Source organism: Heterodontus francisci, chromosome 2 (genome assembly GCF_036365525.1).
Source record: "Heterodontus francisci isolate sHetFra1 chromosome 2, sHetFra1.hap1, whole genome shotgun sequence".
Lineage (NCBI taxonomy): Eukaryota > Metazoa > Chordata > Chondrichthyes > Heterodontiformes > Heterodontidae > Heterodontus > Heterodontus francisci.
Genome location: NC_090372.1, coordinates 126,085,193 through 126,099,083, shown reverse-complemented (window position 1 = coordinate 126,099,083; position 13,891 = coordinate 126,085,193). Strand labels below are relative to the sequence as shown.

At 39.3% G+C, this 13,891-nt stretch overlaps 2 protein-coding genes across 3 annotated transcripts in view; one reads left to right on the top strand and one right to left on the bottom strand.

Annotated features, from left to right (window-relative positions):
* stx17 (syntaxin 17) overlaps positions 1–11,526 on the top strand; it is a 176,684-nt gene extending 165,158 nt beyond the window's left edge. For both annotated transcript variants that reach the window (XM_068010448.1, XM_068010457.1), the window contains 4 exons: positions 2,936–3,060; positions 3,399–3,449; positions 10,605–10,691; positions 11,046–11,526. In XM_068010448.1, coding sequence (XP_067866549.1) covers positions 2,936–3,060; positions 3,399–3,449; positions 10,605–10,691; positions 11,046–11,285 — 503 coding nt within the window. In that variant the 3' untranslated portion in view covers positions 11,286–11,526. The remainder of the gene's footprint in view (positions 1–2,935; positions 3,061–3,398; positions 3,450–10,604; positions 10,692–11,045) is intronic.
* A 43-nt stretch (positions 11,527–11,569) lies between these two features.
* Positions 11,570–13,891, bottom strand: part of erp44 (endoplasmic reticulum protein 44) — a 143,242-nt gene continuing 140,920 nt past the window's right edge. Inside the window, exon 12 of the mRNA XM_068010434.1 lies at positions 11,570–12,201. Coding sequence (XP_067866535.1) covers positions 12,100–12,201 — 102 coding nt within the window. The 3' untranslated portion in view covers positions 11,570–12,099. The remainder of the gene's footprint in view (positions 12,202–13,891) is intronic.

The following is a 13,891-nucleotide window of genomic DNA, read 5'->3' as shown; positions in this document are numbered from 1 at the left end:
ACATTTATTTTCATGAAGACAGTGGCCATTTAAATTATCTGCAGGACAATTAGTAATTTGTAAAAGTAGCTTTTAAAAAATATTCTGAAACTTCTTCAACCCTGAATTCTAAAATGGAAAACTATTATTTAAAATTCTGAAAATAAAAATTTGGTGCATCCAAGTTGTAGGGGTTGGGAAGGATCTATTTCTATGGCTTATTTCCAGCCAAGTTTTCCTGGGATGGGTTTGACTGAAACAGACTAAATACAAAGGACATGGTTTCGACTCCCATCTCGGACCTCAAGGAGAAAAAAGGGGATTGGGAGTACCAAAACAATGGAAATATTGCCAATCTAGAGCCTGCCACTAGGAACAATTCATCTCCTGAAAGAAAAGCTGAAAATAAATCACAAGCAGGATTCCTGATATATTTTATTGGAGGGATGGTTAAGATTCTTTAAAATAGTAGTTTTCCCTAGGACAGCAAAATGTTTTGATTTTTTTTAATTCATTCATGGGATGTGGGCGTCGCTGGCCAGGCCAGCATTTATTGCCCATCCCTAATTGCCCTTGAGAAGGTGGTGGTGAGCTGCCTTTTTGAACCGCTGCAGTCCATGTGGGATAGCTACACCCACAGTGCTGTTAGGAAGGGACTTCCAGGATTTTGACCCAGCGACAGTGAAGGAACAGCGATATAGTTCCAAATCAGGATGGTGTGTGACTTGGAGGGGAACTTGCAGGTGGTGGTGTTCCCATGTATTTGCTGCCCTTGTCCTTCTAGTTGGCGGAGGTCGCGGGTTTGGAAGGTGCTGTCTAAGGAGCCTTGGTGCATTGCTGCAGTGTATCTTGTAGATGGTACACACTGCTGCCACTGTGCGTCGGTGGTGGAGGGAGTGAATGTTTGTAGATGGGGTGCCAATCAAGCGGGCTGCTTTGTCCTGGATGGTGTCGAGCTTCTTGAGTGTTGTTGGAGCTGCACCCATCCAGGCAAGTGGAGAGTATTCCATCACACTCCTGACTTGTGCCTTGTAGATGGTGGACAGGCTTTAGGGAGTCAGGAGGTGAGTTACTCGCCTCAGGATTCCAAGCCTCTGAGCTGCTCTTGTAGCCAAGGTATATATATGGCTACTCCAGTTCAGTTCCTGGTCAATGGTAGCCCCTAGGATGTTGATAGTGGGGGATTCAGCGATGGTAATGCCGTTGAATGTCAAGGGAGATGGTTAGATTCTCTATTGTTGGAGATGGTCATTGCTTGGCACTTGTGTGGCGCGAATGTTACTTGCCACTTATCAGCCCAAGCCTGGATATTGTCCAGGTCTTGCTGCATTTCTACACGGACTGCTTCAGTATCTGAGAAGTCACGAATGGTGCTGAACATTGTGCAATCATCAGCGAACATCCCCACTTCTGACCTTATGATTGAAGGAAGGTCATTGATGAAGCAGCTGAAGATGGTTGGGCCTAGGACACTACCCTGAGGAACTCCTGCAGTGATGTCCTGGAGCTCAGATGATTGACCTCCAACAACCACAACCATCTTCCTTTGTGCTAGGTATGACTCCAGCCAGCAGAGGGTTTTCCCCCTATTCCCATTGACCTCAGTTTTGCTAGGGCTCCTTGATGCCATACTCGGTCAAATGCTGCCTTGATGTCAAGGGCAGTCACTCTCACCTCACCTCTTGAGTTCAGCTCTTTTGTCCATGTTTGAACCAAGGCTGTAATGAGGTCAGGAACTGAGTGGCCCTGGCGGAACCCAAACTGAGCGTCACTGAGCAGTTTATTGCTAAGCAAGTGCCACTTGATGGCGCTGTTGATGACACCTTCCATCACTTTACTGATGATTGAGAGTGGGTTGATGGGGCGGTAATTGGCCGGGTTGGACTTGTCCTGCTTTTTGTGTACAGGACATACCTGGGCAATTTTCCACATTGCAGGGTAGATGCCAGTGTTGTAGCTGTACTGGAACAGCTTGGCTAGGGGCGCGGAAAGTTCTGGAGCACAGGTCTTCAGTACTATTGCCGGAATATTGTCAGGCCCCATAGCTTTTGTAGTATCCAGTGCCTTCAGTCGTTTCTTGATGTCACGCAGTGTGAATCGAATTGGCTGAAGTCTGGCATTTGTGATGCTGGGGACTTCAGGAGGAGGCCGATATAATGTTGGAAGTACTCAGAATTAGTTTCAGAATCAAACCATAAAATCTAAATATTTGAAAATATAAACCCAGCCAGCACAGAAAGCCCAACTGCAACAGTGTGTTATTTCCTGTACACCTGAAACATTTTAACAGGAGACTGTGAAGACATATGCATCCCACCAGCCTCAGAGGAACCTTACAACAGAAATAGGTATAAATTCACTAAGTGGTTAGACCTGGCCTGCGGCTTGGGCACCCTTGTCCAAAGGCAGTTTCTGCAGAATCAAAGTGTATGACATAACATATATGGTGTATAGCTGACATTTCCAGTTGGGTAACAAATGTCTGTTGGTAACTGAGGAACTTTTACTGCTTTAATAAAGTTGACAAGAACACTGGTTGTGACTTTTATTCTTTACATTTGTGGGCAAAAATAGATCAGTTGTTTTCTGTGTCAAAACAGCCCCCAGAGTACATATATTTATGTCTAAAACTTTATTTTTATTTGACAGACCTGTCAGTTTTCTAAATTACAAATCAGTCATGAAATGATCTCTTTCTGCACAGGGATCTTTTTTCTGTAGTGAATTTAAACCCTTTAAGGTAAATTTATTTGAATGAAATAGTTTACAGAATTCTGAGAAAGCAATGTGATCTTATGCTAAAATAAAAATGTTAATTTAAAAGTGCCAGTAAGAGGGACAATTCCAGGAATTGCCTGCAAGTGAGGTAATAAGTACTATTTAAACATCTAAGATTTTAAGACTGTGTGACTAGAAATTTTACAGTCCTGGTTCTGAGCAGCTTTTAATGGTGTAGGAACATTTACGAGTTCCCAAGACTCTGGCTCACCATTGTCTCAACATCTGGTTCAGCTGAACATGCCACTGCCACAGATTCCACAAGATCAAGATGCAGCCGAATCATGGGAGAAGTTGGAAGAGGCAAGCCATAATCTCTTAAATTTAAGATAATAATAATGGGAAATGGTAACTAGTGGAGTATGACATTTTGTAACACAGATCAGTATTGTTATGAATATGCTCTTATTCAGTATCATCTATGTTTAGTCTCTAATTCTTAAGTAGTTAGTATATATAGCATATTATATGGTGTGTGTGCTAAATAAATGCTAAGGGTGTTTAATTTCCATTATCCTGTTAAATTATGTAGGCTAATAGTGAGAGTTATTGCAGGTGCTATTAGACATTCATATTTAATTGATTTTCTCAGGGGCCTGTATGAGAAGTTTGTAATGTTAATTTACATATTTATTTTTCAGAATTTAATTGATCTTAGCAACTTGGTAAATGAATTTTCTCAGCTGCTTCATGTAAGTATTTATCTTCCAATTACTTGCATTCTAGAATGAAGGAAAAGCTATATCTTTAGTTTGTGGCTGCCATAGTTTTAGGGCCTGCAATAATAATTTGCAGCTAAATGCAGCAGAATTTAATTTATATGAACAAAAAAGGATATTCCATTTTGACACATAAGCAGCACCACAGATGAACATTTGGGTCTAGAGAAATTAGATTTAACACTAGTTGTCTGTATGGAATATGGTGCTAAATTAAACATGACCATACATCCGTGGAGTTTATTATAGCAGGACCAGTGCCAGCATTTGTGAGCTGTACAACCATAACTGCACTTCAGGCATAACTGTTTAATTGCTACTCACAAACAAATTTGTGTTGTAATTTCTTTTCCTTCAATGTTTTCTTCTATCCTTTTTATAATGGCAGCTACCTCTTCTGCTTTTAATTTCCCTATTACACCCTCTCTCCTTCCGCCAAATGATAATTATTATCTGTCGTAGTGCCATTTACGGAACAGAAGGGGACCATTCGGCCCATCGAGTCCATGACGGCTCTCCGTGGAGCAATCCAGTTAGTCCCATTCCCTTCCATGAACCCCATAGGCCTGCAAGTTGATTTCCTTCAAGTGCCCATCCAATTTCCTTTTGAAATCATTGTCTCTGCTTCCATCACCCTCGTAGGCAGCAAGCTCCAGGTCATGACCACTCGCTGCGTAAAAAAGTTCTTCCTCGCATTCTCCCACATCTCTTGCCCAAAACCTTCAATTTGTGTCCCCTAGTCCTTGTACCATCAGTTAATGGGAACAGTTTTTCCTTGTCTACTTTATCTAAGCATGTCATAATCTTGTACACCTCTATCAAATCTCCCGTCAATCTCCTTTGCTCCAAAGAGAACAACCCCAGCTTTTCTAACCTAACCTTGTAACTAAAATCCTCCATTCCTAGAACCATTCTGGTAAATCTCCTCTGCACCCTCCCAAGGATCTTCACATCTTTCCATAAATGTGATGACCAGAACTGGACACAGTACTCTAGTTAGGGCCTAACCAGAGCTTTATAAAGGTTCAGCATAACGTCCCTGTTTTTGTACTCAATGCCTCTATTTATAAAGCCCAAGATCCCATATGCTTTACTAATCACTCTCTCAATATGTCCTGCCACCTTCAAAGATCGATGCACATGCATCCCCAGGTCCCTCTGTTCCTGCACACTCTTTAGAACCATGCCATTAAGTCGATATTGCCTCACCCTATCCCTTCTGCCGAAATGCATCAACTCACACTTCTCTGTATTAAATTCCATCTGCCACTTGTCTGCCCATTCTGCTAGCCTATCTATGTCCTGTTGCAGGCAGTTCATTTCATTGTCACTGTTTGCCACTCCTCCAAGTTTGGTATCATCAACAAACTTTAAAATTCTACTCTGTATTCCAAGATCCAAGCAATTTATATATATCAAAGTGGTCCTAGCATTGACCCTTGGGGAACCCCTCTGTCTTCCATCCTAAAATCTGAAAAACAACCATCAGCCACAACTCACTGTTTTCTGTCCTTAAGCCAATTTTTTTATTGAATTGGAGACTGACCCTCCTATTCCATGAGCCTTAATTTTGTTAAACAGGCTTTTATGTGATACCTTATCAAATGCTTTCCTAAAATCCATATAGACAACATTCACCACATTCCCTTCATCAACCTTCTCTGTTACTTCATCAAAAAATTCAATTAGTCAAACATGATCTGCCTTTTACAAATCTATGCTGGCTATCCTTAATTAACTCAAACCTGTCCAAGTGCCTGTTGATTTTTTTCTCCTTGATTATTGTTTCTAAAACCTCACCCACCACTGAAGTTAAACTAACTGGCCTGTAGTTGTTCGGACTGTGCTTACATCCTTTCTTGAATAAGGGGGTCACAGTTGCCACTCTCCAATCCTCTGGCACAACTCCCATATCTAGGGACAATTAGAAGATTATGGCAAGTCCTTCCACTGTCTCAACCCCCACTTCCTTTAGCAACCTGGGATGCAAGCCATCCTGACCAGGTGACGTATCTAAGTATAGCCAGCCTTTCCAGTATGTCATCCCTGTCGATTTTTACCCTCTCCATTGCCTGTACTCCGCATCTACCGATATTTTGTCAGATTCCTTGTCCTTAGTAAACACTGATACAAAATTAAGTTTTCTAGCCTTGCCCTGCGCCTCTAATAGGCCCCACTCCACTTCTTATTGTCCACTTACTGTTTACTATTTACATGCCAGTAGAAGATTTTTGGGTTCCCTTTAATATTAACTGCCATTTACCTGACATGCATCATACACCATTTTTTTTGTTTCATCACAATTTCTATCTCCCTAGTCATCCAAGGAGCTCTGTTTTCAGTTCCCCTACCTCTCGTCCTTGTTGGAATGTACCTCGCCTGTACTTGAAGCATCTCTTCCTTAAAGATAACCCATTGTTCCATTACAATCTTTCCTGTTATTCTTTGGTTCCATTTTAGCCTGTCTGGTTCCCTTCTCACCACGTTGAAATTAGCCCTCTTCCAATCTCGACGTTCTACCTATATCATTCCTTGCTTCTCTGCATTACTAATCTAAACCTTATGATATGATGATCACTCTTACCCAAGTGCTCCCCCAGACACTTGGTCCACTTTATTTCCCAGCACCAGATCCAGCAATGCCTTCTTTCTGATTGGGCTGAGAACATCCTGATCAAGGAAGTTCTCCTGAACACATTTCAGAAATTTGTCCGCCTCCTTACCCTTTACTCTAACATTATCCCAATTGATATTTGGGTAATTAAAGTCCCTCAATATCACTCTATCGTTCTTGCACATCTCTGATTTCCTTGCAGATTTGCTCCTCCATGTGCCTCATATTTGGAGGCCTGTAGAATACCTTGCATAACGTGATCATACCCTTTTTGCTTCTCAACTCTCACCAAATGGATTTTGTCCTTGCCCCCTCAAGGACATCCCCTGTTTCCAACACTACAATGCCTTCCCTAATCAGTACTGTCACCCCCACCTCCCTTTTTTATTCTCAATCTTTTGAATACTCTATACCGTTGTATGTCAAGCACCTAGTTCTCGCCATTTTTAAGCCACATGTCCATTATTGCCATCATATTATATTCCCATATTCCAATTGTGCATGTAGCTCACCAACCTTATTCACCACACTTTGTGCATATACATACATGCATTGTAATCTCGTCTTTGCATTCTTTGTAGTCCTTTTCAGTCCACTCCTATTTAATATGGAACTACTCCCTTCTCTAATACTGTTCAACACCCTCACATTATGTACCGTATTCCTCTTTTTTACTTGTATATGCTGCTGCTCATCCCTCTGCCAATTTAGTTTAAACACTCCTCAACTACACTGTGAGAACATTGGTCCCAGTCCTGTTGAGGTGCAACCTGTCCCTTTTGCATAGGTGCCTTCTGCCCCAGAATTGGTCCCAATGCCCAAGAGCCTGAAGCCCTCCCTCCTGTACCATGCTTCAAGGCATGCATTGATCCTCCCTATCTTCCTATTTCTACTCTCGCTAGCATGTGGCACTGGGAGTAATCCAGAGATTACTACCTTCGAGGTCCTGCTCTTTAACTTCTTCCACAGCTCCTGAAAATCTGACCGTAAGACCTCAATACCTGCTCTCTCAATGTTGTTGGTACCAATGTGTACCACAACTTCTGGCTTGCTCACTTTCCCCTGCAGAATATTCTGCACCCTCTCCCTGATGCCCTTTACCCTGGCATCAGAGAGCCAAAACATTGTGCGGGATTCAAGATGATGTTTACATAAATGCCTGTCTGTCTCCTTTATCCTTTCCACCAGTCTTGCTGTGCTTTTGCTTTCTGGGCTGTTCTTTTATCCTCCCACAGTTCTTACTGTGCTCTCAGTCTCCAGGCCACTTCTTTATCCTCCCTGCCGCTGGTCTCGCTGATCTGTATAAGCAGTTCCTCCAAGTAATTCTACCAGCCTTAAATACTGATTTATTTTAGCCCATTTTTAATTATGCATATTTTGCAATGTTTTGAAATTGAAGTCCACGATATGCTGAACTAAATATATATTTAGTTTATGTGAAGCTTTTGAAGGGTGCAAAATGTGACGATACAAAAAATTAATTTATGAAGTGTTATTTTGTAGAAGAAAACTGCATTTCATGGACACAAACATCAGTGGCACATTACTGTAGAATGCTAAAATAATGGGTTTTGAAGTTATAGATGTGTGAGAAAAGGGCAATGGTACATTGCACAAAACTGTTGGTTCCTGTTTTGACTAAATGAGGGATTTTTAAGTGCCTAGTAGAGTTCTCTAGCAACACTGTGGTTGTAGTAATTAATTGGTAAGAATCTTTTTGTGCATTTCAGGAATACTGATGCTAAGTTACATAAACGGTAGCAGTGCATTAGAGTTTATAAAGAAGTTGGTTCCACAGATATTCTTTAGATTGCTTTTTCAAATGCTGTCTTTATATTTGTACAGCAGTGCTGAGACCAGTGTACTGAGAAATGAGCTAGAATCATGGTAGCCTTTAGATTTGTATCAAAATGAGACAGCATCACAAATGCTATATTTTGTAAACTTTAATATATGTTTAGAGGTGTTGACATGAATACATAAAGAAGTATGTAAAATGTAGCCTTTAGAAGAGTGTGCAGGACTGATTGTTTTAATGCAAATAGGCTAGAAAATACCCTTTTTCTCTACCCTAGGTGTTTCAAAGAATGTAGTCTCAGGAAAATGTATTTGCTCTGTATTACCTGGTCTCCCAAAACCATGCCCCAAGTGATGGTGTAAATTACCTGTCAATGCTAGTTGGAAATAAAAACAGAAAGAACAATTCTGATGAAAGCACAGACCTGAAACGTTAACTTTGCTTCTCTCTCCACCGATGCTGCCTGACCTGTTGAGTATTTCCAGCACTTTGTTTTTATTTCAGATGTCCAGCATCTGCAGTATTTTGCTTTTAATGTTTATCGGAAACTGACTGTGATGCAGTACGTTGGTGTTAAATTTTATTTTTTCCAAGTCCATATCACATTTGTGAACACAAAGGGCATTTTGTAAAGTTAGTGACTTGCACACTACCAAGCAACTTGTTGAAGGAATATTGACCTTCTCATCCTCTTGTAACAAAATAGTGCAAGACCTTCCCCTCAAAGAATTTGAAAAATACATTAGACATAAAAAGGGCATCACCTCTTTAATATGCACCCCTCCCTCAATCTGGTCCTAAACTGACTAACACTGAGGTACGATTTAACGGGTGGCAGCAACCCTTTGGTACAGCTGCTGTGTGAACATTCTTCATTCTGGATTAGTAACTTGTTATATGGCTCAGAGGTATTATAGCTGAGCCTGATTCTCTTCCAAGCCAACCGTGTATATTTCTCAGCACAAGTCATTAGATAACAAGAATCATTTTTGTAAAAAATTAAAGAAAATATCTATCTGTGCACAAGCCCAAATTTTGCAGTCAGTAACGAAGAAGCGCACTGGTTGCTGACCTCAAAGCAAGCTATATACAAAGATCTAGTGATTTCTGACGTGAACGTCACCTTTCCCGATGTTGATTTCATTCCAATATCAGCTATAGGGAATCTCTGGCGTCCAGCACCAGTGATACCATCAAGCAGACTAAGTAGCCAATCATATTGCAGTATTGTTACGCACAGCAAACCAGGAAGAAAAAAAACACAGATTATATTTTACTACTTACACGTTTTATAGATAGCCAAATAAAGATTGGAACATACACATAGGATTAAAGTAGAACCTGAAATCCCAAAATTTTATTTTATTTTAAAAAATGATGGATTTTTAAAAAATGGGAAATTTGATATTCCTCAAATAAAAAATCAGTTTTTCAGGGCCAGAGCAGTTGCTCAGCAGTAATTATGACTATGCTGTCAAATACCCAGTTGCACCTTGTTCAAAAAGGTACAACTTTTTCAAGGGTTTTTACAGCAAGACTAATATTGTAAAAAAAATGCACATTCACATCAATTAAAATGAATTCTAAGATTTCCATCTGCAAGGACTTTAACAGCATACCCTGTGGTGGAGTGGTGAATGACTGACAGCGATTTACGCAGTATGTGGATGCTGGAAGTTGTTGAGAATTTCAGTTTTAATGACGGTGAACACTGACAGCTTCACCATCATTACATCTTAAAATCTGGGCCAGTAATTTTTATGTTGACTGGAGGCAATGTTGGAATTTGCCTTGAAATATTTGTTGCTTGGATTCTTGAAACCAGTAATTTTGAGTGCAAACAGGGAAACAAAGAATGACAGACACATTTTTACACCATTTAGGGATATAACTTCCCCTTTAAGGGAAGAGTATTAGTTATGAGAAACTAAATTCTTGTACCACCTTTTCCATTTTATTTCAAGAGATTAAAATTATGCTGCATTAGTGTACATATAAACCAAATCTGAAGGGAATGCCTGTGGTGGCTTGAACCTCTGCCAATTATCTGTGGTTACGCACTTGAGATGTGTCACAATGACAGGGTGTGGTGATTAATTTGGAAGACCAGATGCAAGTATTTATAATGCTAGGTCCAAGTTATGCCAGCAATGTTTTTGAACTAATTTTGCAGAACATGTGACAATTTAATATTGAATTTTACTTTGTGGTTGACAGTTTCTTCTTCCTCCCACAATCCTTCAGTTTGTACGTAACGAGGGCATAGCTCAGATCTGGAACTCCAAAGTGTGACCCTTGTAACTTCCTCTATATCATGTTTCTAACTCCAGCAAGTTAGATTGTGGTAGCAGAGAGAGAGCATACTACAAAATTATTAACACTGCACGAACTACCCTATGTAGTGGGCAGAACTTTTAATGAAGGAGTCTTAAGAATCAAAAAAAATCTTGTAAATTAGAACTGCTGTCCTCAAATGGGTTAAACTATCACTAATCTATCATTTAAGGGCACATTTAATGTTAATATTTAAACACTTGGCAAACTATCTGAACAGTCTACAAGGCAAGGTGGTAGAGGAGGTACTGTTAAATTGTAGATGCATTGACGAGCAGATGAAAGATGTTGCAAACTCTGATTATAGGAATTATAAATTGTGTGTATTGGTTGACTGCTGCTTCTCAGCTGGAAAGCTAGCACATAATTCCTTTGCATCTAGACCCAACAGGAGAAGATTGACAGCATTGAAGACCATGTCAGTACTGCTGCTGAGAATGTTGAAGAGGGAACGAAGAATCTGGCCAAGGTAGGGATCTTTGCCTGCTGAGTAATCAATGGCACTCTGCCTGACAGCAATACTCTGAATTAACCCCACTGATTGATCTGGGCTCTCTAATGTTGAGGGAAGTAGCAATTAAGAAAATAAGGGAGAAGTGACACACTGCATGTCAAAAAAAAAATCAATCTGTATTGTGATGGTCTCGTGCAGTGAAACCAACTAGCACTGCTCTGTACATAGTAATCATCTATAGAACAGCTGCAGTAAAGAAAGACTTTACACTGATGGATTGGTACCAGCTCTTAAGACAGCAAGAAATCACACAGTAACTTGCAATCTAGTTTATGTCTTTGTTAAACCTGTTTTTCATTGATTTTTCAGGCCGCTAAATATAAACTTGCAATGTTGCCTGTGGCAGGTGCTCTCATTGGTGGTGTGATGGGAGGACCTATTGGTCTCCTGGCAGGCTTCAAAGTGGCAGGGGTCGCAGCTGCAGTCAGTGGAGGGATACTGGGCTTCACAGGTGGGAGATTGTTACTGAAGAAACAGCAGCAGAAGATAGACCAGGAACTTTCACTTTCTTCCAGCTGCCCAGAGCTGAAGACTCAAACTGGAAAATAATCTAGCTGAATTAACTCAGACATTGGCCATTTATGATCAGGCTGGGGAAAAATATTTTTCATACAATTTGCAAGCAATCAACAAGATTTATTTCCCAACAGATTCTTTTTCATTTTTAAATGTCTAAGATGATCAGTTGTATTGAATACTGTTAAAAGTGATGTTTAAAGAATGTACAATGATTTAAATGTAGATTTTTATATATTTTAAGCGCTTTATTAAAATATTGTCTAAAAACTAATTGGGATGTAAATTATATGTTGAACAAAATCTCTCCATTCATGTTGGTAGGCCACTTAGTTTATTTCTGATTCCTCAAAATAAAGAGGTCATACTTTCTCACAGGAATGGACAGTGAAACAGGAACACCTGAAGCCACTCCCACATAGCAAGTAATAAATGAACAGTTTGCACTCATTTAAAGAAAAATGTGGAAACAGAATACCAAAAGATGACACCAGTTTAATGGGACAATGCAAGTATGTGGCAAGCATACTCCTGGCAAATCCTAATACAAGATATGGCCTTTTATTAGAAAAAAGTTAGGATCTGCAAATGATCAGTGTTTTCCAGCATTTATACATTAACAGTTTTATTAAAATCTACTACACTGAATGACCACAGTACATTACCAACATATTCACAAGCCAGGGAAGCAAAGAAAAATAAAAACCCACAATTTGTCAAACATTTGTTTTCAGTTTTATCCAAAATAAAAACTGTACACACAGACTTATGAAAATATAGGCTTAGTATTTCTGCCTCATCAGGCAAAGCTCTTCGATTTCTGCTCTTGTACAGTTCCTTCATAGATCTATAATTCATCTTTTTCTCTCTTGAGGATGGTATACCTGTGTTCACTTGGAGCCAATTTCTGGAATGAGCTTTCTGGGGGGCTGCTTGCAACTTCATTTGGCTAAAATAAAAACAAAGATGTGCATTTGAAGCACGAATAAACCTTTGTGGAAGTTCCTTACATTTTAAAAGAAAGCATTCACAATTAAAGATAAATTTGGTTACATTTAAAAATACATAGGATAATCAAGGACAGTCAGCATTAATTTGTTAAAGAGAAGCTGTGTTTGGAAAAATTTAATCTATTTTTAAAAAATGACTGACGGATGGACAAGGAATGCACTATATGGATTTTTAGAAGATGTCCGAGAAGGGATATGGGAACAGGGTGGGTAAATGCCCCTCTTGGTTGACGAAGAGGAATCAAAGAGTTCGGACAAATCGCTAAAGCGCAGACCAGAGAGTTTGGGAATCGACTACCCCAGGATCATTGCTGGGTTCTATCTGTCAGACTTGGTTATAGGGAACACAATCTTTAAATTTACCAATGACGGAAAAATAGGAGGTTCAGTAAACAGGAGGACTATAAAAGACTTCAGGAAGATAGGCGGCAGATTAATGTGGCTAAGTGTGAGACAATACATTTTGGGGTAAGGGGGAAAACAAGGAATGGGAGTGCTTGAAGCTCAACAGAATCACATTAAACAGCATAAACTATTTGAGAGAAAACCAACATGTGTAAAACTTTCTGTACAGTGAGCATCGTCCTTGCTGACAATGGTGAAACTACTTTCTTTTTAAATATAAGGGAAGAGAAAGATACAAACAGAAACTCAGTACTTGAACACATTTTTCATTACCGTACCATAGTATTCCATTTAAACACAATGCTCCATAATAAACAGGATAATACAAGTCCTTATCTTGGGGACTGCAAGAGTCTACATTGCTTATTTAAATCACTGTGAAAATTTTCAATGTGAAGACTATATGCCTCTGAAGAGAATGAAAGCCAGGTTTCAACGTGGGTGAGATTTGAAGTATTTTCAAAAGTATTTTAATTTTATGATGTGGAGAGAATAAATTGACAATAACTAAATAGTTGTTATCCTATTTATATAAAAAAGGATCTTGTGCTTAAATTAGGGTGATCATGTTTTCTTGTGTGATAAGAATAGTGTTTAATTTCTTTATGTTCTCAACTTCCTTTGTTCATTGCAAGTACTTCTCATATAAGGAATTGCTTGCTTTGGAGTACAATTGAAAATTCCGAAATGGTAATTTAAATAATCAAATGTAGACTATTGCAGTCCCCAAGATCAGGACTTGTATTATCTGGTCTACTTTGATTTCCACAAAATATTAAAGAAATAAATCTTAAAAATAAGTTATGGTAATTTTAAAACTAAACTTTAGCATTACCATATTATTGATCCCATTACCTACACGGGCCTTTAGCATATTTCATGAAACACCTATGCATACAAGGTTCTTTTTCTTCAAAGTTTATTCATTGAAATGGTTCATCCAGGTGTTTGTCAATATTTTGTAAAATATTCATTTGTACTTTTGCTTTGCAGGTGCTGATAAGATTGCTGTATATTTTCAGCAGTTCCTAATATTATAGTTAACACAGGCTGGAAAAAGTAGGGATATTAACATATTATAGAGTCATACAGTTATATAGCACAAAAACCGGCCCTTCGACCCATCGTGTCCATGCCAGCCATCAAGCACCTAACTATTCTAATCCATTTTCCAGCACTGGTCCCGTAGCCTTGTATGCTATGGCGTTTCAAGTGCTCATCTAA